The sequence below is a fragment of the Penicillium verrucosum genome (assembly GCF_028828655.1).
Source record: "Penicillium verrucosum strain IBT 35672 chromosome Unknown utg000002l_segment0_segment0, whole genome shotgun sequence".
NCBI classification, from domain to species: domain Eukaryota; kingdom Fungi; phylum Ascomycota; class Eurotiomycetes; order Eurotiales; family Aspergillaceae; genus Penicillium; species Penicillium verrucosum.
The window spans coordinates 1706898-1733199 of NW_026643211.1; the positions used below are offsets into that span (position 1 = coordinate 1706898).

The window sequence follows — 26302 nt, forward strand, 5'->3', positions numbered from 1 at the left end:
TGTGTCCTTCTGTGGCTTCTCCAGGTTTTATTTTGGGGGTCACATGTTGATTATTGGGTGATTCTTTAGCACCCTGCACACACGCATTGCGGTATCTTGGACTTTGATCTCTTCTTCTCGATCTTTTTTTTTTTTTTTTAAAACAACAACCGCCACTATGTCCTGGAAGCTCACTAAAAGTATGTTTACTGGCAGTTGGTCTCCCTCTTCCCCCCCTCCCCTCAATACCCCTCTCTGCATTTGCAGTGAAACGCCATAGGAATTCGCTAATTATACAACTCAACTTAAGAGTTGAAGGAGACGCATCTGGCACCCTTGACCTCATCATTTGGCCGGTCGTCGTCTACTTCGACGATCAAGGGTGACTCAAATGGCGACGAGGCCCTGACACCTGTGGCTTCTAACCCGCCCTCCGCCACCCCATCTACGAACGGGATTGGTATGTTGTTATTCTTATATTAATATTACTGGAATCCTCGGTAACTAATCATTTCATCTTTTTTCTTTTTCTTTTTGATAGCCGCCTCAGAGTCTCTTGTCTCCCCTCCTGTGGCGCCTGTGAATCCAGGAATCCTTATTGTGACTCTCCACGAAGGGCGCAATTTTTCGCTGTCCCCTCATTTCCAACAGATCTTCAATTCGCACTTCCAAAATAACTCTTATGCGCCCTCTTCTCTACGCCCAAGCACTTCTTCTTCGTCACATTCAACTCAAAACCAAGGGGGTTCCTTTGTGCCATCTGGCCGACCGCAGTCCACAAGCGGGGGAATCAATGCCGCCCCCCACTATCCACGGTCGCTATTCCACCAAATACCTCCCGTATGCCCTCCTTGATTTCGAAAAGAACCAGGTCTTTGTGGATGCCGTGTCGGGAACTCCAGAGAGCCCATTGTGGGCTGGCGACAACACAGCATTCAAGTTCGATGTGTCCCGGAAGACAGAGTTGAATGTACAGCTGTATCTGCGCAACCCTGCAGCCCGGCCTGGTGCCGGACGGAGTGAGGACATTTTCTTGGGCGCATGCAAGGTCAACCCTCGCTTCGAAGAGAGCCAGCCATATGTGGAGGATCCGAAACTCAGCAAGAAAGACAACCAGAAGGCTGCCGCAGCTCATCATGAGCAAGGGCGTCAATTGGGTCAGCAGGGTGCTGAGTGGTTGGATCTCCAATTTGGTGTTGGTTCGATCAAGATTGGTATTTCCTTTGTGGAGAACAAGCAGCGGAGTCTTAAGTTAGAAGACTTCGATCTGCTCAAGGTTGTTGGCAAGGGTAGTTTCGGCAAGGTCATGCAGGTCATGTAAGTGGACTCGAGATTTACTCATTTTGCTTTCAAAATGCTAATACTCGGAAAATCACAGGAAGAAGGATACTGGTCGGATCTACGCCCTCAAGACAATTCGCAAGGCTCACATTATCTCGCGATCTGAAGTCACACACACACTTGCCGAGCGGTCGGTTCTTGCGCAGATCAACAATCCGTTTATTGTTCCGCTGAAATTCTCGTTCCAGTCGCCCGAAAAGTTGTACTTCGTATTGGCATTTGTGAACGGTGGAGAGTTGTTCCACCATTTGCAAAGAGAACAACGATTTGATATCAACAGAGCCCGTTTCTATACCGCAGAGTTGCTGTGCGCTCTCGAGTGTCTGCACGGCTTCAAGGTTATTTACCGAGATCTTAAGCCTGAGAACATTCTTCTCGATTACACCGGGCATATTGCTCTTTGTGATTTCGGTCTCTGCAAGCTGGATATGAAAGACGAGGACCGAACCAACAGTAAGATCTCCTCATCCCTCACGATAAGCCCTACATAGCTAACCAAACCCAAGCGTTCTGTGGAACTCCCGAATATCTCGCTCCAGAACTTCTCCTCGGCAACGGCTACACCAAGACCGTGGATTGGTGGACTCTCGGTGTCTTGCTCTACGAGATGTTGACAGGCCTGCCTCCATTCTACGATGAAAATACCAATGAAATGTATCGCAAGATCTTACAAGAGCCTCTGACCTTCCCCAGCAGCGATATCGTCCCGCCTGCTGCGCGAGATCTTCTCAGTCGGCTGTTGGACCGTGACCCCGTGCGCCGCCTGGGTGCTAACGGCGCTGCGGAGATCAAGTCTCACCACTTCTTTGCCAACATTGACTGGCGCAAGCTTCTCCAGAGGAAGTACGAACCTAGCTTCCGACCAAACGTGGTATGTATTCTTTACCTCCGATCATGTATTGAATCAACATGTGGCTAACTTGATGCAGGTGGATGCCCGTGATACTGAAAACTTCGATGTTGAATTCACCAGAGAAGCACCCCAAGACTCATATGTCGATGGCCCCGTCCTGTCGCAAACCATGCAGCAACAGTTCGAGGGATGGTCGTACAACCGACCCGTGGCTGGCCTCGGCGATGCAGGCGGCAGTGTTAAAGACCCGTCCTTCGGTAGCATTCCGGAGTAAGGTCTCTCACTTCCTTGTCAGGTTAGATCGAGAATACCCGGTGCGAGTAAGAAAGAATAGGAGGTTCATAGAGACCATTTCCCTTTTTAACTGCGTATATGTCTTTCATTAACATATCGACCAATCTTGATCTTTTTTCCTTTTTCTTTTCTCCTTTCTTTTTTTTTTTGCTGTGTTCGTCATATTGTTCGGTTTCCCATCACAAAGGAGTCTGTGGCATCTTGATATCGGAGTCGCTCCTGATCTTCGAGACGACATTGTTTCTATCGTTTCATACGGCCGTTGAGCGCTTTGATTTGATTTTCTTGTCTTGTTCGGTCATCTCCCTTCCATCTCAAGTGTTCATTCTCTCCAGGCAGGTTCCTTTCTTACCCTTGGTTTTGTTGCTTTTCTCAAGCGGTCATCGTCTTGCACCCTTGTTCTGTATTCTCGATAAAACTTTACAATGGACAATGCCAAAACAGGTTTGCATTAGACGTCTTTGAGTATGTTCTTCAACGAGTAAGATGGATCACGCCTCAACGGGTTTAGATGTGAAGTAGTAAATTCAATTCAATTCATATCAACTACAGCAACTGTCCCACGAGGTGAAGGGGGGGCTCTTGATTCTTGGTAGCTTGTGGGGATACGGTACCCGCAGAAATGGCCCACCTGGGCACTCTCTTGTATATTCTTATTTAGACGTCTATCATCATTGTAACTAAATACCAGGCCGGTCCACCCTATAAACCACAGATGCGACATTAAAATAAGCCTCGTACTCAACCTCCTCATCCCCATCCTGAATATCATAATGGTAATGACCTCCTCTGGTGGTCCCATTTGCACCAAAGCAGTGAGTATGCTCCATTCTTAACCCCAATCCTTCCGGGTCACTACTGTGCATCACAGTGAGGCAGACTATAGGGGCCTGGAAAATATGATAAGACAGCCATTCCGTTTCCAACTGCCTGCGATCTCGAAATGGCAATTGATCTTCCGGTGGGAAGTCAGGCATGATATGAAACTTGGCTTTCCCAGATTTCAAAAGAAAAACCCCACCAAGACTAATTGGTTTGGAATCCCCATAGACCTTTTGCAAGCCATAACGTATACAATCGGTGAAATTCTCATCTCCCTTCCGCGTCCTGGCATTGATTTTAAGAACCGGGCCAGTAACCCCATCTGATCCGAAGAGGTTGGCCATCAACGCGCAATTCGTGCTCGATGTGCGATCACAGAGCGGAGTATTGTCTCCGTCTCCGTCTCTCTGGACCTTGATCACCCGCGTGCCATTGTCGAAGGCCAGCAAGCTTGGATCATCAAAGCCGGGTGCGTTCGAATTTGATCTCCAGGATAGATTGGGCGCCAGCTCGGCGTTTTGACCAATATCCTGAAATGGAGCGGCGCCTGCCCCAAGAAGAAAACCTGCTTCAGGGGACATTTCCATATCTTGGGCTAGAGAAAGTAGTGAATATTTGGCAGTGAGGTTCGGTCTGGGGAAGAGATGTTGTTGTCCGCCTATGTCTGCGATCCGAGGACTTCCGGAAAGCCCAGATGCAGCGAGGTTGAAAGGTTGTTGTTTAAGGTCCGGACACTCGGCAACTATTGCGCTTGCGGTTTTAAAATTGGATAAAAGGGCTTTCTCAATAACAGCTGCAAGCTCGTCCAAGGGAGGGTGGTATCGTAGATGCTTTGTCACAGCCATGTTGCTACACTTTTCAGGGTTAACGAGATAAAATCTGTGTAATTTTCTGTTCTCGAAAAGATGAAAGGACAAGATGTGCTAGCGCAAATGGTAAGGATTTGAAAATCATGCACTTTCTGGTGACTTTCGTTGGCGAGGAAGTACGAAAGGAAGTTGTTTGATGCCTGGATGCCTAGCTTTGGCCCGATCTCAGCCGAGGCCGCTAATAATAGCTAAGATCCCTTAGGACTCTAGATGGCTGAGTATCGAGGAGAAGTATCGTGTACTCTATTTTCTACTTCAAGTTTACGTTCATGGAGTATAAGCCAGATACACAGGCACCAGGCAAAATCCGGTATAGTATACATGTACAATAATCTAGTAGATCAACACCACTGGAAACAGAGGGAAACATATTGCTTGTATCTAGGCATGTAATTTGCTCCAGAGACACATGACAGCGCAATTACAAATAAGAAAATGAAAAAAAAAGTCGGACACACGTTAAGACGCCGCTCGCAATCAAGAATGAACTGACCGGTCAGCCAGAAAACAAACGATCAACCTAACTCTCCTAAAAAGTCACCAAACAGAACTCGGTGCTTTTTGCTCGTTTACTCGGCTTCGGCAGCATCGGCCTCGTCCACTGCAGCCTTGTCGGCTTTCTCTACCTCCTCATCCGCTTCCGGTGCACCGTTGGTCGCACTCGCGGGCTCTTCATCATCGCCGTTGACATCAATCAAGGACTCTGAGGAAGGGGGCTCAGGGATGGCACCCTCCTTCTCTAGGCGAATGTACTCATCCCACTCGGGGAAGAGGTCGTCATCGGTAGAGGCGACATCGGGCGCACCGGGCGGGACACCAATGAGTCGGGCAACCTTGGACTTGTTGGATTGCTCTAGGGATTCCTTCCATTGGACAACGAGTTTAGGGGCGCTTGAGGGCTTGTGGGTCTGGGCGAGGAGAACTGCCTCGGCGATGCGGTTGTTCTGGATCAGGAGAGCGATGCAGCCGTCGATATCTCCTAGAGACCACAGAGTGGAGAAGGCGACGTTGTGAAGGCCAGACTCCGAGGCCTGGGCGGCCAGGGCCTTGAGGCCTGAGCGGTTGTTGCTGGCAGTGTGCAACAGTAGCAAAGAACCCACATCCTTGGCATTGGTGAAGCACTCCTGGGCCAGAGCAAGGTTCCAACCGGCCAGGGCAGCATCACCGACAATCTTCCACTTGTGCTCGACATTGGCCTCGCGGGCAATAGTGAGTGCGGTTTGAAGATCGCTCAGCGCAAGGGCCAGCTCGAAGCGGTGCTCGGGGTCCGTAGCGACTTCCAGGGCCATTTCCTTATATCCTTGACCTTCGAGGAAGCGGGCGACCTTGTTCATCTGGTCTTGTGGGACATCCTTGAGGAGCTCAGATGCCATGTCCATATCACCACGCAGCACCACTGTTTGATATTCAAGCATGCTGAGAGAAAGGCCGAAGGAGACGGCGTTGACGTCCTTGTCGGAAAGGTAGATACGGCCATCCCGAGGCAGGTAGCCAAGGACATACATCGGTTGGTCGAAGTGAGAGATTGTGTAGGTCTGGTCACCGACAAGGTAGTTCAGGCGGTTCGTGGAGTTTGTGTAAATGAAGCAATCTCCAACCCACTGTCCAGTCCGGACGGTCTCGTTGATTGTAGCAACCAACTCAACAGCAGCCTCAACTCCATCCTCGTCGGCCTCACCGGCGTTCAGGCCGTTGATATACTCCTCGCGAGAGTAGCGGAGAACGTAGAAATCATCTTCACAGGCAAGGGTAACCAGTTCACCAGATTCGGACCAGTAGACCTGTGCATGTCAATTAGCATGATTGCGAAATAGCTCGCCAGAACGAAACTTACAGATTTCGGGTCAGCTTCAATTCTCCGAACCAGGCTACCAGTCTCCCAATCAAAGAAGCCAATACCACCTTGACCCTTCACACCCAGAAGAACACCATCAGACAGGCCCTCGGCTTGGAACCCAACATCAAGACCGGCACTCTGCTCTTTGAAGTTCTTGAAAATCTTGACACTTGTCGATGACTCACGGATAGCGTAGTCGTTGCTGTTGTCTTTTGCACCCCAGGCGAAATCGAGAGCCTGTCCAAATGCCTTGTTTCTCCACGCCAATGCGGTGTAGATGATGTATTCTCCATCACCACAGACAGAGACGAAACGTCCATTGGGGGAGTGAGACAGAGTCTGCGGGTACACCTCGCATTGTCCCAAATCCTTGGTTGGTAGAGAAAGGGGCTCGCCGTCCTTGACAGAAGCATCACCACCCTTGATCACTGACGACACGACCTCACTGTGTCTCGCCCAGATAAGCTTACCAGAGCCATCCATTGAGACGGCGGGCTCTTCCCGACCCATCTTCACCACGACAGCACCATCATCGAAACCCATCGCGATTCCCTGTCTACCCCGCTGGTAGGAAACACACCATGCTCGTTCTAGCCCATAGCTTAATGACTGCTCCAGGCGGTAGGTGTTTGCGTGCCAAATTTTAATGGTTCCATCTTCAGAACCTGAAATGATCACAGGGAGTTCAGGGTGATAGCAAGCAAATGAGACATTGCTCGTGTGGCCCTCGAGGGTTGCAATGAGTGCCTTCGTTGTGTAGTCCCAAATCTTGACGGTCTTGTCGTCGGAGGTGGTGAGGAGGTATGGCTTATCAGCCTGTGGGTAGTAGTCGACGTGGTTGACACCTTTCGTCTCGTGAGCTTCGAGTGTGAAGTTGGCATGGGGAGAGCCGAGGTTCCAGATCTTCACGGTCCGGTCCAAACAGGCGGAGGCGAAAGTGTTGGTATCCTTCGGGTTGATCGACATGCCCATAACGTAGTGGCTGTGGCCCTCGAATACTTGCACGCACTTCCAACCCTTCTCCCAGTCCCAAAGCTTAATTGTCATGTCATCGGAGGCTGTGAGCACAAACGGCTGGGTGGGGTGGACGGCAATAGAACGGATGTAATCCGGGTGTGCTTCAAAGGAGGTGATTTTTTCGGATGTGTTGTAATTGTAGACCCGGAGCTGGAAGTCATCTGAACCGCAGACAATCCAGTTCTTCCGCGCAATGAATCGACCGGCACGAACGGGGACATCGGTGAGTTCGAAGGTTTTGATGATAGACTAGAGGGAGGACAGTTTAGATAGGAGTATGGGGAGTGTGGATCTGTGGCGGATCTTACCTGCGATTCGTAAGACCAGATGTAGACATGACCTAGACAGGAAAGCAATTAGCGCATTGGACATCTCCCATACTGCCCCTCTCTCAGCATACCGCTATACAAGGTCGTCAAGATCTAAGAAAGATATTAGTTTGATTAAAGCTACCGAAAGGATTGTAAAAGCTTACCCAGGGCTCTGTAGGGTGGAAATCAATCCCCTTTACCCGCTCGGAGCGGGCAAACAGCTGCCTCTGTAACATTTATTGTCAGCAATCGCTCCAATTCTGGACGTCCGCTTGCGAAATCATATCATCATATCTGCTGCAGAGCAGACCTGCAACTATATGAAGCATTTCATCATCTGTATTTGCGTACCTTGACGTCGAGCCGCATGTTGTGTGGGGGATGAGACAAGTGTTTGTGTGATGCGGTGTTGGGCCTGTGACAGCGATATGGGATTCCGCGAGCCGCTCAGACAGCCCGATGATAGGGAGGAGCGATCCTCGGAGCAAGTTATTAATTGGAGGAATTAAGAAAGGATTGAGATGAAGGAGAGCTAGAGGGAGAGCGCTTCATTCAGGGACAGCAATGTATGTGTCCACAAGGGATTCCCGCCTTGGCTCACCGCCTTCCACTCGGTCCGCTATACAAATGTCCTACACATTCATTTACATTGATGAAGGAAGCTATGTAGATTTGCTGTGTGAGACTATCGAAATGTAAGATTAGTGCAAGGAAGAATTTGGACAAAAAAAGGAATGGAAATACTTTCGATATGCTTCCCGGTACATAATCATCGCCCTGATGTATAAACTCGGAATTGGAACTAGAAACCCAATGACCTCTATCAGAGGGTATACTTATACTAGGAAGATGCCTTAGTTGCACCAACTAACTCCAAAGAGAAATTCAACTTGGTCATATCGTTGTATCGATCGAATACACAAGTTATAACTTAGTAACTCTACAACCAACCCTAAACCTCAGATGATTGAACTCTCAAAACATGTATTCGAACAAAGAGACCTCTAGTAGTAGTTACAGAGATTAAAATTCACAGCAATTCCAGAATCGCTGTTTAGTTGCCACGCTCGAAGTAGCTCCACTGGCCGGGTCGAGGCTTCTCCTCAAGTTCCTCCCACCTGTGAAAGTGTCAGCAGCAAGTCCAGACCCGAATTTTGGATTTCCACTTACACCTTAGCCTTGGCCAACTCATCCACAAGCTTGAGCTCTGTCTCTGCGACCTGGATGATCTCCTCAATAAGGCCGGCGCCGATTTGCTGTTCAACGTGAGAGACCCTTCGTAGGAGGTTAGCGTTCCATTACCTGACTGTTCCAGGCCGATTCGGAGATGTAGGTACACGTACTGGTCGGCATCAAGGGCAGGCTCGCTCTCCCATTTCATATCTTGGTGGTAGAAGTCATGCCCGGCCTTGTCGGTGGTCTCACTGGCCTCTTTCATGATTTTAGCCCATTCCGCTTCCTGTTGCGGGGTACGGTGGGGGCCCTCAGTCGTGGCCGAGAGGCCTTCACCATCCCATTCTTCACCGCGAGCGTTGTCGGTTCCATCCTTCTGTTGGGCAGCGGCATGGGTGTAGGAGCCGTCGGTGCGCTGGACCTTAGCGAACCGCTCGGGTTCGGATCCCACGACCTTCCGCACACGCTCCAACCAGGCATCGAATCCGGCGGGCTTTTGCGATTCAATGACCTGGAGACGGTGGCGGGTCAAAGCTTCAACGGATTGGCGGTAGGCGGAGGATTCGGGGAACGCCTGCAACTTCTGCAGAGTAGTCGAGTAAAGGTAAATTAAAGTAGGGCGAGGGCTGGGGTGGGTGAAAAGGCCCGTCAATCCGGTAGGAGCAAAAGGCTCCAAATACCGGGGCTTGACATTGGCCAGTAGCCGAAGTGTAGAGCGCATTGTGAATGAGTTTGGTGGTATTGAAGCTGCTATATTTCAGGGAGATGAAGTGTTGAAGTCGGCCCGGATCGGATTAACCTTATGTCCACCCAAACGGCAAGGGGAAAGGCACCAACTCACCTTTTCCCGATACCATCAAAGCCTCACATCCAGTTCTTTGTTTGGGCTGTGTGCAGTTCTATTTTGCTCTCAGCTACTGGGCGCTATAGTCGCTAAGTGCTGTTTCCTTCTGCGACGTGACCAGTGCCCACCCGAGTCGCCAGTCTTCGCTTCGCCCCCGTCCAATGTGCCACCTGTAACATTTCGCGGCTATCCTCCCTACTTTCGACCAAAGTCCTTCGTTTTGCTCAGCTGTGACACATCTTGGAAACTACCTATACTCTCCTTTAAACCCTTACACAGGTTATTCACCTCTTCTCTTCCACCAAAATGAAACCGTCCTGGTTGGGGTGGTCCCTCCTCTCACTGTTGGTAGCGCCTGCTTTGGGCACACCTTCAGATGCTTCCTCCGACCAAGAATCCGGAGATACACTTGTTAAAAGGGGGGCTCGTGGAGTGGATCCCGACACACCTACAATATTCAACGATATTGAAGTGCCTCCGTTGCGGCAGCTGACCCCGGAGAATTTCGAGGAAGTGACCAAAGATGTTTACTGGTGAGGACCCCTTATGCACGAGACAATAAACTCCTCAAGACTCTAACTATTCTAGGATGATCAAACATTATTCCCCCTCTTGCCCGCATTGCCGGACGGCCGCCCCAATGTACCAAACTCTATATGAGTACTACTACGTGAGTCTTGATTCCGTTGTCCTGACCCTTTTGAGGCTTCGATCTGATTAGTGATAGACTTCAAATCCCTTATTCCTCTCCGGAGTGAAGCCCGGTGAGCTCGCGTCCCTGGACTCCTTCACTGGCTACTACAATCTCCATTTCGGGTCCATAAACTGCCTGGCCTTCGGCGATTTCTGCAAGAAGATGAACGTCGAATTTTTCCCCGCGTGGGCGTTCTATGATATGGGCGTTCAGAACGGACCCCCTGTTGGTGCCAAGACGATGTCAGAGATTGGTGCTTTGATTGAAGCCAAGCTCGAGACGATTAAACCTGGGTCCCGACCTTCCCAAGGCGTCCAAATCCCGAAGGTCGGCGCTAAGAGCATGGAAATGACTGCCAGACCTGAAGTGGTAAAGCCTGGCGCAAAAACGGCTGTCGAGAAGCAGAGCATTGAGACCGCGGAACTGGAAGGCGTTAGCCCTGAATCTGTCAAGGCCAAGCTCCAAGGACGGCCTGCTAATCCCCAGGGTGTTTCTATCCCGCTCACTGCGGAGAGTTTCCAAAGTCTTGTCACGACTACCCATGACCCCTGGATCATCAAGTTTTATGTTCCTTGGTGCCACCATTGCCAGGCTCTAGCCCCGAACTGGAACTCGATGGCCAAGGAGATGAAGGATACTCTCAATGTTGGCGAAGTGAACTGCGAACTTGAGAAGCGACTGTGCGAAGATGCTCGCGTGAATGCCTATCCGACGATCTACTTCTTCCGTGGCGGCGAGAGAGTTGAATATACCGGTCTTCGTGGCTTGGGAGATCTGATCGCGTACACCAACAAAGCCGTCGGTGTGGGTTCGAGCATTCAGGATGTTGACGCGACTACTTTTAAGGAGTTGGAAACAACCGAAGAGGTTTTGTTCCTGTATCTTTACGACCACGCGACCACATCTGAAGATTTTGAGGCCATGAACCGCCTCACCCTTAGTCTCGTGGGACACGCTCGCATTGTTAAGTCTGACAGTGCTGCTCTTTCCGAGCGGTTCAAGATCTCTACCTGGCCTCGTCTTCTGGTTGTCCGTGACAGACGTCCCAACTACTACAATGCCCTTGCTCCTAAGGACATGAGAGATTTCCGTCAGATTCTGTCGTGGATGCAAACCGTGTGGCTGCCCATTGTACCTGAGCTCACCGCATCTAATGCTCAAGAAATCATGGACGGAAAATTCGTGGTTCTGGGACTCCTCAGCCGTCGCCGTAGCGATGATTTCAAGCAGTCCAAGCGTGAGCTGAAGGAAGCCGCCCTTGAATGGATGGATAAGCAGGTTCAACTGTTCCGCCTTGAGCGAGCCGAACTTCGTGACTCCAAGCAACTGCGTATCGAAGAAGCCGATGACCGCAATGACCAGCGTGCACTGCGGGCTGCGAAGAACATGCGTATTACGATCCGCGAGGATGACAAGAAGCAGGTCGCATTTGCTTGGGTCGATGGTGACTTTTGGGAGCGCTGGCTGCGCACAACCTACGGCATCGATGTGGAAACTGGTGACCGCGTTATTATCAATGACCAAGATGTAAGTCTCCCTTTGTGGGATTTGTTTGAGCACTATAACTGACTTCCTATAGAACCGCCGCTACTGGGATACCGCTTCAAGCGGAGCTCCTATCATGGCATCACGTACCTCCATTCTCGAGACCATTCCTCTCGTCGTCGCTTCCCCTTCCAAGTTGTCACCCAAATCTACCATCGGCACCTTTGAGACTATCTTATTCTTCGCTCGATCCCTCCTCAGCAGCCATCCCATCCTCTTTTTCATCATTCTGGGTGCCGTGGTTGCTGTGGCCACCATCTTCGGACGTGGACGTCTTCGACGTAGTACTGCGCGCGGCGGTATTATCGGCAACCCTACCAACAACAACGGTGGCTTCTTCCACCTTGACGGCAAGGAGGGTTTCCTGAATGGAGGCTCGACCGACAAAGTCGACTAATGAGACAAATGTACAGTTAGGGTGTTTGGCTACGTGGTCCTTATAATCTTTTGTTTCCACTGTATTTGATTGTTTCTGCTTTCCTTCCGTGCGTCTGTTCGATCAATCCTGTTTCAGTTGAATTTCTTGCATGTCAGACCGAGGGGTTTTTTGAAGCACATATCTTATTCCATTTCTTTTCAGCCTTCACACGAGCTTTTGGAGTCTAGGCGTATCAGCTTCTCGGGAGCCGCAAGACTTCCTAGGACTAAGTCAATGAACGCATCAATTTCTTTTAGTTTCTCTGGTCAACAAGTAGTCATGGTTACTTCAAGTGCCTCCTCTTTTGCTATCCGTTTTGGGCTTTTCCTCAGTGCGATCTTCCAGGTGTAATATTTGATCTCCTTTAATTTCCAGCCAGAGCATAGAGAACAGAGGATTGAAGACAAAAGACGAATTCATTTGAGCTGGACTCCAAGGAAAACTTCTCCGTCATTGAGTTGATAGTTATAGACTCATACTTGAACGAAAACAATTACGCCAACTCTGATTGGCCACTCGCTTTGGAGTCACGTGCCACCTCGGGGACTCCCGGTTTTCGTCGACCACCAAGTGCCAGCTCCTGTCTCCTAGCAATTGTCCCACCAAATCACTCCGGTGTAATTCAAGATGGTAAGTGCTCTCACACCCGAAAGATGAGAAAATCTCGCATACTGTTCCGAAGTTCCTGCCTACTCGGCCGCGCTCTGGGTAGAGAACAATCGGGCCAAGAGTATCACAACCGGCTTCCGAGCCGCGGGATGAGACGAGATAGAAGATGTCATGTCAATTGCTAACACATATCCTACAGTTCGTCCCTACTGCTCGCCGCGCCGCGGCCCAGGCCTCCGCCTATGCGCCCAAGTGAGATCCCCCATATCATCTCCCCTCGAACCCTGGACAGTACCCATTGGTCGATAATCAGCATGTTGGATGGAGCGAAGGAAGCATGTACTTGCACTGCTGAACATTGCTTTCCTACTTGATTGGATGCCCGTCTTTCCCCTCTTGCCGCAGAGCTCGACGGGTGTTTGATATCTGTGGGGAGCGAAGATTACCAGACCGTGACAAAAGAGCTGGATATCGAAGGCAGATCAAACAAGCAGCGAGAACACTAAGCTAACGCATCATCAATCTGCAGGTACTACATTCCCCGTACCGCCGCCGGTATGACCCTCGGCACAGCCATCCAGCTGTGAGTACATCCCGCATTCGACTGTCCCAGGTTAAACAAAACACAGATGCTAATGACGTTCTAAACAGTGGTTCCGTCGCTGCTGGCTTCGGTGTCGCCCTTGGTTCCGGTGCTCTCTTCATCTTCGGCGAGGTTCCCCGTGTGCGCAACGATATCCTCCGCAAGCTTCCTTTCTTCGATACCTACTACGACCGCACCATCGCCCCCGAGGACAACGTGAGTCAATTACAGTTGATTTGGAGCTTTGGACTCGATGCTGACTTTCTCCTAGCCCTTCTAAATTATTCGCCGGGATATATACCTGTCTGCCTTGATCAATATGAACCGAGGCTTTCGGGTTTCAGGCTGGGGCTGTACTGTAGAATAGCGATGAAAGTCTTTTCTGTTTTTAATACCACATAGAAACAGTTGTTTCCAAGTAAATCTGTCTTGCATGGTCCCTATGTGTGATTGTACACTATCGATAAGCGACTTTCCCTTCCATCATACGGCTGAGAACCCTATACTCCTACCAGCAGTCTGCAAAACCGAGCTTTTTTTCCAACCTATTTGCGAGGACTGGATCATCTGACGAAGGCCACTAGGAACATCTCAGGTATGTCTCTTCCAACGTTCCATCGTCTCATCCTTGGAGAGTGCTGGCGACTAGGCTCTGCTCTTCCCTCCTTGGGCTTCATGAAAAGAAGTCGATGGTGGTTTCTACGTGTCTGCTAAAGATAGGCCGCTTGTCAAGTTCCGCGCACTAGCACAAAACAGGTTCAGTCATCCTCTTGGTGCTGAAACCACAGCTCACAAGTAGGGCCATTCCTGTGGATTGAGAGCCGTACATATTAATATCGAGAGGTTTGCTTGGTAAAGTTCGTGGGACCAGCCCATCGTTTAATTGGTAGAGCCTTTAGATCCTCCTTATACCTTGAAGTTATAACACGTTTGCTTAATAGGATAGAAAAGTAGGATAGAAGCAACGCTGCCAACTGATAATATCAACGACCCTATATGGACTAATCCACTTTGGGTATAGTGCACCAGAGTTACCGATGCCAACCTCCAAGACTTGGAATGAGCATTGGCACTCACTAGACATCAGTCACTCTGCATGTGACCGACTGGGATATTCCCCCCAAGTCTGAGCCCGTGACATCTACTCAGTGAGCCTAAGCCTAAGCGCTTCATAAAAGTGGCGATTTAGCAAAATCCGCCAGTGGATAGTAGCGGGTATATATAGTTGCACATAGAAAACCTTGGAAATAGAGGTTTTACAGCATTCAATGAGTCTCTTTTCCCAACAAGGCAGGTACAGCCTTACCTAGGTAGATAACAAGTAACTGATAATAGCAGATCTGGTAGTTTCAGAAGACACGAGTCTAACCCTTACCTTATCTCTGTTATCACGATGATAACCACATACATCAGCTGCACCTAACTTTCTCTCACGGCAGAAGTCCCTTGAAAACGCCTAGAGCTTCCCTAATGGGACTAGATTTCTCTCGACCAAGCTCGTGGTACCGATCGTCGAAGCCCTCTGCCTCCAATGAGCGGTGACATCTTCCGTCTGGACAAATCACAAGCTTGCGGAGTAAGACGATTTGCATACTCCGTACTTGATTATTGAATAAGGCATCTGATTATCCTGCGATTCAATATATTCGTTTTAATCTATTAACGGCCATGTTAATTTTCTCTTATCGCGCATCTTTGTAAAGGAGTACATTGCGGAGAGACAGCCTAGCTTCCATAAGGCGTTCCCCCTCACTTGCCACCAGTCTTCGTTGTACAATGATGTTGAGTCGTCGATATCCGATATCTATTCTTCCAAGTTTGGCTTGGCTTGTTTCGACTCGTTCAGAACCCCATGTCTTGTTGGTTCTTGCGATCCTCAGTGCGCGGGGCGAAAGGCAAAATCCCCGTGCTATGCATAGATAACCTCATGCTCCCCCCTGTCAGCTTGCTTTATAACTTATAATCCTGTATTATCTTATTATACTCCGATTTCTCTTGGCTCTTCCTCGAGGTGACGATATTCTTGTTCATCTCTTGTGTGGTTATCATTTTATTTCGTTGACATATATCGCATACATTCATCAATAGCGGCTTGCCTGTTGATCTTAGACATGGGCGCAAGCATGGAGACCCAAACTCTTGTTTCGGACATCTCTAAAGGACGCCACGAGGCTAACAATGCTCAAGTCACATCTGTGCTCCCGGACGGCGATGTGCCCTACACGGATCATGATATGGATGCCGATGAGAGGGTGATCACGGCGCTGGGTTATAAGCAAGAGTTCAAGCGCGAGTTCTCGCTATGGACGACATTCTGTGTCAGCTTTGCTGTTCTAGGCTTGCTACCGTCGTTTGCGAGTACACTGTACTATGGTCAGTACTCAAAGATCCGTGTGTGTACAATTCGGTAAAGGGTATAGCTGATATTTATTGGATTAAAGGAATGGGATACGCCGGCACAGCGGGTATGGTCTGGGGCTGGATCATTGCGATGATATTCATCCAGTGCATTGCAATGTCGATGGCGGAGCTATGTTCGGCGATGCCGACTAGGTATGACACATTCCCCAACACATGTAAGAAGTTAGGGTTGAAGGAATGCTAACAATGTGTTATACAGTGGCGGACTATACTACGCCGCAGCAGTCCTCGCACCACCGGGCTACGGACCCTTCGCCGCCTGGATCACGGGCTGGTCCAACTGGATCGGACAAATAACCGCAGCGCCATCAGTCAACTACTCACTCAGCGCAATGATCCTCGCAGCAGTCTCAGTCTACAACCCATCCTACACCCCGACAACATGGCAGACTTTCCTGCTAACAACCCTCATAATGATCCTGCACGCCGGAATTAGCAGCATGCCCACGAGGCGCGTAGCGCAGATCAACTCATGGGGCTCAACATTCAACTTCATGGCACTGATCGCAGTCCTCATCATGATCCCCACCGGCACAAAAAATAGCCCGAAATTCACACCCTCCAAACAAGTCTGGGGCGACATAACAAACCTAACCGACTTCCCGGACGGCGTCGCCGTTCTCATGACCTTCGTCGGCGTGATCTGGACCATGTCCGGCTACGACTCGCCGTTTCATTTGAGTGAGGAGTGCTCGAACGCTAACATAGCCTCGCCGCGCGCAATCGTGCTAACTTCCGGCGTGGGCGGGCTAATGGGCTGGTTCTTACAACTAGTTGTTGCATACACGGTGCTTGATATCGAGGCCGTCATCGATTCCGACCTGGGACAGCCCTGGGCGTCGTATTTGCTGCAGGTCATGCCGCAGAAGTCGGCTATGGCTATCTTGGCTTTGACGATTATCTGTGGGTTTTCGATGGGGCAGGGGTGTATGGTTGCCGCGTCGCGGGTTACATATGCCTATGCTCGTGACGACTGCTTTCCGTTCTCGGATTACTGGAAGCAGGTGCATCCGTATACGCAGACGCCCATTAATGCGGTTGTGCTGAACGCCATCCTCGGAATCTTGATGTGTCTTCTTATTCTGGCTGGAGACGTGGCGATTGGCGCTTTGTTTTCGATTGGCGCTATTGCGCAGTTCTTTGCTTTTGCGATTCCTATCACTATTCGGGTATTCTTTGTTGGTAATCGGTTCCGTAGGGGCCCCTGGCATCTGGGTCCTTTTGGTCCGTTCATTGGCGGAGTTGGTGTTGTATTTGTGCTTTTTATGGTCCCGATTTTGTGTTTGCCTAGTGTTACTGGTAAAGACTTGACGCCGGATCAGATGAATTGGACTTGCCTTGTTTGGGGTGCGCCGATGGTGGCGGTTACGATTTGGTGGTTTATTGATGCTCACCGCTGGTTCAAAGGTCCTGTGGTCAATGTCGAGCATGCTATTCATGCAATTGAGCAGGAGCCGATTGTTAGTGAGGGATTTGAGCCTGAGCCCCGAGAGACTGAGACAACTGCCTTGTCCAAGACGGATAATCCAGATAATCCTATCTAGATCTCCAATGTTGTGGAGAAGTCATTGTATTAGTTTGGGGTTTAAGATTTGATATTTGTGTTGGTACTACATAACTTAATATTATACAACGGATCAGACACTTTTTGGAGGCCTGTCGCATGTTATTACATTTCCAAGATATTGTTTTTGTACGCCTTTGTTTGATACCTTCAATCTTCTCCTAGGAACAGACAGACACCAGATACTATCAATGAAAGAGCCCTGGAACTATGGATTCAATGTAGGTAAGAACAAAAATCTCCATCCTGATGCAGCGACGTTTATCTGTAAATAGTAGAAATGACCAGATATGAATCCACCTAAAAGAATGTAAGCATTCGCCACCTGCATGTCAGAAAGCACAACATAGATCTGGCTCCATAAATATGGATCGATCTGACAGTGTCATATGGAGCCTGCCCCAGTGCCCCATCTGCTATGTGATATGACGGAGAGTATGGAGTATGGTGTATGGAGCAAATCCACTACTCCACCAGTTCCATATGGCTGAGATAAGGTTGACTGTATGAAAGCTGTATGACATTCTGCTAGGGATGAAAACGAATCAGATTTTATATCCTCTTATGTAGTACGTATTCTATTAGAGGAGGTTGAAGAATAATTGGCTCTCTTGGATATATATAATTTCATTAGGGTTTGTCGTATACGAAGTAGAGCACGTCATATTCCACCACAGAGATTTATGGGCGTTCGTATTGAAAGAAAAAGCAAGAGTTTATGCACAAAATATAGTTATACATTGCAGGATAACCATGTAAATTGCTGATCTTGTACTTTGTACATGGTATCTCCACGTGAAGGGAGAATCTACGCCGCTTGCCCTTCTAAGAAAGCACCAAACGGACCCGAAGAGGAAGAAGCCCGGACGCGAAGCGGCTATTTAAAACCCAACTCAATCCCGAAAGTACGAAAACCAAGCAATCACCTCCCCCCTTCCCCCCAACGGCTAGGTACCTTGTACACTGCCTTGTGCTGGGATCCCCGGGAGAATCCTGTAAGCTCCACCACCCCCTGAGACCCCACCGGCGGTGGTGGACACTGAACATTGATGCAACGGAGAAAAAGAAAAAAAGGGTTGAGATAAAGATATGCTTAATCTGACTCCAGATGGGAGGGGGGCAACCCACACCCCTTAACACGAGGAGCCATCCGTTAACAATAGGGGGGTCCCACTTGTATACTACAACATTCAGAATACCATTTCAATCATTACCCGGAGATATATTTCCATATAAAAACTTCTCTAGTGCTTAATAGTAAGCAATTTTCGAGAGCATATTATCACGATGTATCTCATTTTCTCAAAAGTAAAAAAAAAAAAAAAAATCCTCGGGGAATCCAAGGAGAAAAAAAAAAAAAAAAAAAAAAAAAAAAGAAACCTAAAGCGTCTCCAACCACAAGAACCGGGACAAGAATGCGAAAAATTCACCCCAAAATAACGTGTTCCCCTTGTTGTACAGCCGGAGTACAGCCCCTCTTGTCCACCAGCCCGCTCCCGTCCGGGCTGATTGCACGCAGTCCCGATCGTCACTGTCAGGGGCTATGAAAAGAGAGAGAGAATAGTCCCAGGAACAGTCGGGGATCGGCGACTCTACGTCATGACGAATCCAATGGATTCGAGTTCCCTTGGATATTCTTGAGGTTCCTGGATTTGAGTGGATTTGAAATTATCTTTTTGGTTCTTTGACAGATCTAGCGGTCTGAACCATGGATGATTGGGATGATTGGGATGATTGGGATGATTGGATTTGCCTAGGTATTGGAATTATTGGAGAAAAAGAGGTTGCAAGTGGCTGTTTTTGGGTCGGGGGTGAGCCGAGTCTACCGCCCGTATTGTATTATGTATTACAATTTCCAATTTGGTCCCGTTTTGCCTTTTTTCAAATTATGAGCTGGTCTTTTTCATTTTCATTTTGTGTTTTTTATTTATTTGGCGTGTAATACTTGGGATTTAACATCAATGCTTCGGTCCGAAGGGCTGCATATTAGTATTAGTTAAGTTAGTTCAATTTATGCAGGTTCTAGTAAAAGCGTTTGTACAAGCATTCCTCAATGTTACACTGCAAACAGATGGTTCAGCCCGACCATGGTCTGGTGAATCGAAGCATCCAAGGCTCATATGAAACTCGCCTTCAAATCTTACTTTTATTATTTGATCAGAATATATGGTAGCGAGGTCGAAGTATCGAAGTATCAGATATTAATAGGAGGCGAATCATATATGTTGTAAGCGTAGCCATCCTAATATGTATCGAATTATATCCGAAACCCATGACGCGGCCGAGAAGAAATTCACTGGTACACGTTGATTTCAAAGCCAGGGTAGGGCAATTACATGGAACATTGAAGAATAGAATAGCGAGAATAGTTAATGGCGAAGTCGTTCCTGAACTGTCAACGCTCAACGAGCTAACCGCCCCCCATGTTGCACAGAATGGATTCCACTCCACAGAGCACATGGGAAAATGGAGAACGATGGAGAATTGGAGAATGGGACTGTAACCACTAATTTGATATGTATCGACTCAAAAGTCAATTCCAAAGTCAACCTCAAACCTTCATGTCATTTGTACTCCGTATGTTGTATACTCCGTACAAATACCAAATCTCAATACGCCCGCCTATAACCGATTAAGAAATAAAATAATGCAACTCAGATCCCTCTCCGAGGACCTTGTATGAAAAAACACGCTACTCCCATCTAGGATTCGACTACAGACATTGGCAGCCTATGAGGTCGGTGGCGGCACGATCCTCTCGCCCGCTTAAGTGGGTGACGATCCCTGATTGGCTGCATGGATCCCTGAAACTCGGTGATCCGGACTTGGCTTCAGCGGTGTTTCCGACCTATGCCGAGAGCAAGGCTGTTCTTTTTGTGTGTATCGGATGTTGGGAAGCGTTATCGGATGTGCGTTGTAAAAAATCGTGTAGACCACGTCGACGTGGTCGTTCTTAGTTTGTTTTTTGATATATTTTCTGTTGGCTTTCCTGAATTATACATACGTTACAACATACAACATACGGAGTAGAGTTCACATATCGCACCACGTGATATACTATTCGGCAGCGATGGGGACTGGGGCGGGATCTACATCTCGCGCGCGCTATTCTCTCCTATCCCGGTTGATACTTGATGCCAACATCTTAAGCATCCGGGAAATTTAGCCCTATTGGTGGCCCCATTTCTGTCGGCAGTGGGTTTGTTATATACAACATAACTTGAATATGATAACTAACTAACTAGTTAAAGCTCTTTATGGGAAAAAATAGAAAATGACCAACTTATACAAACAAGCCTAATACAAAAACAACAACAGTAATAAAATAGGAAAATATTAGTAACAAATCAATTGACAGCCCCTGATCAGATTCGAAATTTAAAGACTCGGAAAAGCCTCACCGTACTTTGCGAACCCGTTTCGGGGAGTGGAGTGGAGTCCGTTAACTCCCGGCACTGACTGATGCCGATTGTTTTTTTTTTTTGGGCCATAGCCACCTGCCACTTCAATACACCGTGTTTAATAGTTGTCAAGCCACTAAGAACTAATTTCTTTCCTCGGAATTGTAGAAATTCTTTTAGGCAGGATAAAGAGACATACGGGAATACAACGTATGCAGCTTATTAGGCACACGCTAATACATTGTACACGATATTCCAGTGGCTTACCTGTAGTACGCCCACATACACATACCGAAGTGAAACAAAGTGAGAAGGTCAAGCGAACTTCCCTTTACGTCGTAGCTTGGGTTCATTCTCGCCCCTTGGCGGAATCTTCGAGTAATAATGGTATGATAAAATAAGGAGAATAACTCAATCTAATATATAATATAGCGTGCACGAAGTTTAGATCAGGAGGTCATTTCAATATTTCTGCAGAACCCTGGTCGAAGCCTTCCAGGTCCACAATCGAAGCGGGAGAAGCTCTTGCGAAGGGGTGGAGAAGGAGGGGCAGGGATGTTGGATCCGGAATACAGATTACGGAATACGGAGTACAATTTACAATGTACAATGTACAACATACGGTAGTTTCAAAGTTATAGTTTAATGGTTTTTGGTAGAGTTTATCAAAATAAGTAATATACCTAGGTAGTAATATAGTAATATCGTAAAAGGTAATATTAACTAGTTATGTTGAGTTATATCCCGAGGTCCAATTTCAAGTGAACCACGTAGTCACACGGACTCGAATGGCGAATGGCGCGCAGGATCTGAAACTTTAGGTCATGTTACTCGGGCGAGATCTCGGCTTAATAATAGAATATGAAATCCATCTGCACAGCAAAAGTACGCGAACTGCAGCCTAGGTCAGACCATGAAGGTAGCTACGTCCAATAAGGGGAACCCCCTGAATGCCAATTTTGTCTCGAGCATTCCTGTGTGGCTGAACCTAGGAGAAACACTCTAAGGAGTACTCCGTACAGGAAGTACGGAGTACATATGTACGGTTAGTTGCTCCTCTATGTCCCTGTTATATTATTGAGCACCTAGGCAGCAATAGTATTAGTGTCCCAGTGAGACAATTAAACTTATACCGTAGATAACCCAATGTGCTTAGTTTTCTTTTTATGGTTTAGTTCATGTTGTGTTTCAATTCGAGACCATGAAGCTAAGTGTGGAACAGCAGCGGAACAGCAGGCGGTTACGGCGCATCCAACTAAAGTATGCAGGGCAACAACGCATAGCCGTTACAGAAGCCTCCGGTCGGACAACCCCAGTCCTTCCAACAAGAGGGCCCAAGAACGCATGTCCCCTCTTCTGGAGATGTGCCATGTACATCCGGGCTGCATGCAGGAGCCAAATCCAGCCTGCAGGTTGAGCGGGTTAAGAATGCATGATGGGGTCTTGTATTGAGCTCAATGGAGCTCACCTTCCCTCGGGCCTCCCGTGGATGACGTGCTTGAAGAGATCAGTGCAGAGACTGAGCTGAGACTGAGATCCTATCTATCTCTATATGATAGAGTATCTTATGGTCATTCAAAGCTCCGTATAGAGTGCTCTGTAAGGGAATGAGGGTGAATACATATAAGATGTCACTTGCGGGGCCGGTCAGCCACTGCGGAGCCCAAAACAAAGAACAGCCAGGGTCACTCATAATCCACACTCGGGGAGATGGCTCCATCTCCAATAAATAAGATCTACTCTAACATCAGATAGACAACGACATACAATAGTTAACTAGTTCTCAGGAGTCACTTGTGCCCGATGTGGTTGTTTGGTAATCGCCGCGATCGGAGACATCTAAGAATTGGGCTTTGATTGTAACATAAGGTGTTCTACGGAGTTCCTGATATATCTCCCGGGAAATAATCTGATTGCATATGATATAGAATTATTATATGGAGGACATCATATCTTGCTTGAGTACAACGTATAACATATGGTTTCGGGACTTTGTTATCATCCGTCCACGGGTGCCTAGGTGGGATATACCTTGCAAGTGCGTCATCATATCCGAACGCGTAGGGAGTGTGATTGAGATTTGACTATGTGTCTATTCTATATGTGTCTATGTGTCTAATAAAAACCCACGTTCTCCTTTTCTCCTTTTTTTTTTATAAGTATTCTTCTATTCTTTGTCAATCTAAATCAAAATCAAAATCAGATCTAATTAATGATAAATGATAAATGATAAATCTAAGAATTCAATAAATCCCAACAATCCTAATATGTCTCTACTCTACCGCTATCGGCCATAGTTCGGAAGACGGCCGTGTAAATTTTGTAATTTTTAAATTGAAAATACTGTAATTACGTGTCTTTTTCTTTTTCTTTTTTTTTTTTTTCCCTCTTCCTCTCGCCTCTTGCCTCCCCGAGGAACGATCGTCTTTTTTCGTATTTTCTCGTCTTTTCTGTCTTTTCTGTCTTTTCTCGTTTTTTTATTTTATTTTTTTATTTCGACCCGGTCTTCCTTAGAATTTTCCTTTTCGTCTTTACCAAGAAACTTATCCCCCATTTTCCTCTTCTTCTCCCCAATTTCCCCCAATTCCCAAATCCTCAAACTTCAATTCCCTGCACTTCAATTTCTTCAATTTATTGAGATATTCTTATTCTATTGGCCTATTTCTGAGTCAATTCCTCGATCTCAAGGATTATCTTGACGCGAAGCAGATCTCGGACTAGTTGTTTTTTGCTGCGAGACCCACTTGCACGCCCGCTTCTTCGGTGGATACAGAACCATCGACGGTGACAACGTGCGGATAAATCACCATCCTATTTTTTCTTCTGGTGGGTGACCGTGGGGAATCTTCTTCAATTAAGCATCTCTTTCTTTCTCTCTCTCTCGTTCGTGTGGAGTCAAACTCGTGTGAACCCGTGAATCCCGTGAGACTCTGTGACCGTTTGCCTCTCTCTCTCTCTGTTCCAGGAAAATTTTCAAACAAGGAGCTTCCTTCGCTTCAAAGGAAAAAAAAAATTTATCCTGTGTGCAGGTTTGATGATTGAGTTACCGTGAACAACTTCTTTCTTTCCTTCCTACCACGATCTCTCTTCTGTCCACAATGGATCCCAGATCTCACCCTTCCCGTCCTCCATCCACCAGTCTGCCTCCAGGCTCCACGCCCATGTCTTCGACTCCTATCTCGAGCATGCACATGCCACAATACTCGATGCAGCCGCAGTATCCGGTTTCCCAGCCGCATACCCTGCCTCCATTGCAGCCTCATCATCCTCAGTCGCCCGCGCCTCACCACTACATGGGTCAGCCGTACCGTCCGGACTTGTCGCGGTACCCTCCGTCAACTCACGATGTCTACGGGGCTTCTCAGGCCCCTATGATGCCGCACACGACTGTCGGTAGCCTTCCGCCATCGTCTCTGTTGAATCTTCCTAACCCTCAAACACAGGCGCATCAGCAGTACCCCCCACCTCCGAGCGTCCTTCCGCCCGCATCCTCCGCTCAGAGCTATCCTCAGCCGATCGCCCCGGCACCCCCACGCGACCGTCGCCCGGATTTCAATGGTCTTCCCTCCGGTGCCTTTAGTTACTCGGATGGCAAGGGTTGGGGTATGACTCCTGATGTGAATGGCGCGAACGGCTCCCCCTACGCCAAAGAACCGCCACGGACGCAGGTCGTGGGCTCTCAGGGCCGCCGTGGTATTCTGCCGAGTGTCCCCGGCCGCGCGACTCCGGTCGCCAACGGTGTCAATGGTACAGCTAAGAGCACGACTATCCCTGCTAAGGACGCCGATGGAAAATTTCCCTGCCCGCACTGCAACAAGACTTACCTCCACGCCAAGCACCTCAAGCGCCATCTGTTGAGACGTAAGTTTTTTTTTTTTTTTGGGAAACCAAATCGAAGGGAAAAAAAAAGATAACTTTCCCAAAATGATTGAGATTTGCTAACCGATGTAATTGTTTTTCTCTGATTGATATAGACACCGGTGACCGTCCCTACATGTGTGTTCTATGCAAGGACACGTTCTCCCGCAGTGATATCTTGAAGCGTCATTTCCAAAAATGCTCAATCCGACGGGGTAACCCGACCGGTGCGACTCACTTGTCCCACCCTCAGGCCCATCTGAAGCGGTCTCAGCAGCAAGCTGCTGCGGCTGCCGCGGCCAATCCTCCCAAGCCGCTCCAGGATGAAGTCAGTAATCCCGTCCCCCACTCCAATGGCGTTATGGGTACGCAATTCGATGGGGCCGTGAATGGCAATGGAATGGCCACAGGCCGTCCTGGCTACACGGAGCAGCAGCCTCTAGGCTTCACGATGCAGTCTGTCAACGGCATGAACCGTGGTCCCGGTGACGACGCGTTCTCCGCTGGCCAGGCGCACGCGAGAACCTCGTGGATGGCTGGACCCAAGCAGAATCCGTATCTCATGCAGCCTGGTGTCGATGCCCATGGCCAGCAGCTGACGGTTGATCGTCCCCTTGAACAGGTAAAGCCCCCGGTCTATCATGACCACAAACCGGTCATGCCCGGTCCCCATTCACATCACCCGGGTGTTGACTGGAATTCGATGTTTCAGCACGGTTCTTCCGATGGGTACATTAACCCCGTTTTCCCCCACTCCATGGCCGCGGGCCAGGAGCCGATCCACGCCCCCGTCGACCACGACCGCAAGTTCTACCCCGCCTCAACCGGTCCCGAGAGTGGTATGAACGGACTGTACCTTGCCTCAACTACGCTGAGCGGAGATGGTTTTTTTTTTTTTTTTTTTTTTAATCTTTTCTGCCCTGTTCATATTCTGGACTTTGTTGCTAACAATAATATGCAGGTACCGTGCAGCCCGCGAGACAGTAGACGGTGAATTCGATCGGAAAGCAAAATGATGACTTGAGGCATGAGATTGAAAAAGTGTTTTTTGACGAAGCAACAGACCATATCAGGTTTCTTCCCTTCTTCACGCCGTGGGTAGGACTATTGCTCTCCACCCTCTCTTCTATTGTTTCTAGGCCTTCGTTCCTAGCTTCTCTGCTGGTACAAATCCACTGGTCACGATGTCTCAACAAATCCGTCTCCGATAGACCTTTGATCCGTTCACTCAGCTTGTGGTGTTTCGTGTTCTTAGCGTCCTCCGTTCCCGGTTTTGTTTTAGTATCGTTTGTCCTTTGATCTATCTTTTTCTTTTTTTTATTCTGATCCCCATCCGGTGTGGGTGTGCATTCTTACCCAAGTGGTTTGCGAGTCTGGTTATCTTTTATCTTGAACCCCCGCTGAGAGGGGCAGATGGTATGGTGGGTGGTTTGTTCGGCGTCCACAACATAGACATGGGCATGTGTTCATCTTTTGCGCGAGTGTTCGACATCAGAAAGAAGAAAAGCTTTTTTTTTTTTTTTACATTATCTTTTATGGGATGGTTGTTGTCGAATTGTCACATTTCTTTCATTCTCGCAGTTCAATTGTTTTTACCATGTTCTTTTATTTTTTCTCGTTTTTCTTCTGCATCGCATGGCCTCTTCTCTCGTGTAAAGTCGGCATGGCAGGACATATGTGTGCTTTGGGAATTTCTTGAGGTGTGATTTATGGTGTTTGTTCTATTCTTGGGTTTTACTAGAAAAGCAGCTAGAAATAGACTTATGATCCATTTGATACCTGCAAGTAATATTGGAAGTGTCTATGTAGGGAATCCTGGGGAGCCCTGGGGAACCACTGGGGAAGAAGATCACCATGTAGTTGTTTTAT

General features: G+C 48.2%; 8 protein-coding genes across 8 annotated transcripts; 5 read left to right on the forward strand and 3 right to left on the reverse strand.

Moving 5' to 3' along the window:
* Positions 1 to 157: 157 nt before the first annotated feature.
* Positions 158 to 2457, forward strand: N7516_006274 (serine/threonine-protein kinase; the record flags this gene model as incomplete). The annotated part of the gene is made up of 7 exons (XM_057218994.1): positions 158 to 179; positions 290 to 439; positions 521 to 698; positions 754 to 1296; positions 1358 to 1773; positions 1827 to 2191; positions 2250 to 2457. 7 exons carry the CDS (start codon positions 158 to 160, stop codon positions 2445 to 2447), a joined length of 1872 nt encoding a protein of 623 aa, XP_057073085.1. The 3' UTR covers positions 2448 to 2457.
* Positions 2458 to 3147: 690 nt separating this feature from the next.
* Positions 3148 to 4134, reverse strand: N7516_006275 (uncharacterized protein; the record flags this gene model as incomplete). The annotated part of the gene is made up of 1 exon (XM_057218995.1): positions 3148 to 4134. The coding sequence occupies one exon, from the start codon at positions 4132 to 4134 to the stop codon at positions 3148 to 3150; it is 987 nt and encodes a 328-aa protein (XP_057073086.1).
* A 593-nt stretch (positions 4135 to 4727) lies between these two features.
* N7516_006276 (coatomer subunit beta') lies at positions 4728 to 7692 on the reverse strand (the record flags this gene model as incomplete). The annotated part of the gene is made up of 6 exons (XM_057218996.1): positions 4728 to 5939; positions 5993 to 7261; positions 7321 to 7352; positions 7413 to 7434; positions 7488 to 7550; positions 7675 to 7692. 6 exons carry the CDS (start codon positions 7690 to 7692, stop codon positions 4728 to 4730), a joined length of 2616 nt encoding a protein of 871 aa, XP_057073087.1.
* Positions 7693 to 8377: 685 nt separating this feature from the next.
* On the reverse strand, positions 8378 to 9217 carry N7516_006277 (complex I NDUFA5 subunit family protein; the record flags this gene model as incomplete). The annotated part of the gene is made up of 3 exons (XM_057218997.1): positions 8378 to 8441; positions 8494 to 8598; positions 8667 to 9217. The coding sequence occupies 3 exons, from the start codon at positions 9215 to 9217 to the stop codon at positions 8378 to 8380; spliced, it is 720 nt and encodes a 239-aa protein (XP_057073088.1).
* A 429-nt stretch (positions 9218 to 9646) lies between these two features.
* Positions 9647 to 11976, forward strand: N7516_006278 (putative disulfide isomerase; the record flags this gene model as incomplete). The annotated part of the gene is made up of 4 exons (XM_057218998.1): positions 9647 to 9873; positions 9929 to 10010; positions 10068 to 11561; positions 11614 to 11976. The coding sequence occupies 4 exons, from the start codon at positions 9647 to 9649 to the stop codon at positions 11974 to 11976; spliced, it is 2166 nt and encodes a 721-aa protein (XP_057073089.1).
* A 648-nt stretch (positions 11977 to 12624) lies between these two features.
* Positions 12625 to 13469, forward strand: N7516_006279 (cytochrome b-c1 complex subunit 10; the record flags this gene model as incomplete). Its single annotated transcript, XM_057218999.1, has 5 exons — positions 12625 to 12627; positions 12806 to 12858; positions 13136 to 13189; positions 13258 to 13405; positions 13461 to 13469. 5 exons carry the CDS (start codon positions 12625 to 12627, stop codon positions 13467 to 13469), a joined length of 267 nt encoding a protein of 88 aa, XP_057073090.1.
* A 1831-nt stretch (positions 13470 to 15300) lies between these two features.
* Positions 15301 to 17154, forward strand: N7516_006280 (amino acid permease; the record flags this gene model as incomplete). Its single annotated transcript, XM_057219000.1, has 3 exons — positions 15301 to 15580; positions 15631 to 15742; positions 15810 to 17154. 3 exons carry the CDS (start codon positions 15301 to 15303, stop codon positions 17152 to 17154), a joined length of 1737 nt encoding a protein of 578 aa, XP_057073091.1.
* A 6519-nt stretch (positions 17155 to 23673) lies between these two features.
* Positions 23674 to 25467, forward strand: N7516_006281 (C2H2-type zinc finger protein; the record flags this gene model as incomplete). The annotated part of the gene is made up of 3 exons (XM_057219001.1): positions 23674 to 24436; positions 24550 to 25317; positions 25395 to 25467. The coding sequence occupies 3 exons, from the start codon at positions 23674 to 23676 to the stop codon at positions 25418 to 25420; spliced, it is 1557 nt and encodes a 518-aa protein (XP_057073092.1). The 3' UTR covers positions 25421 to 25467.
* Between the last annotated feature and the right edge of the window lie 835 nt (positions 25468 to 26302).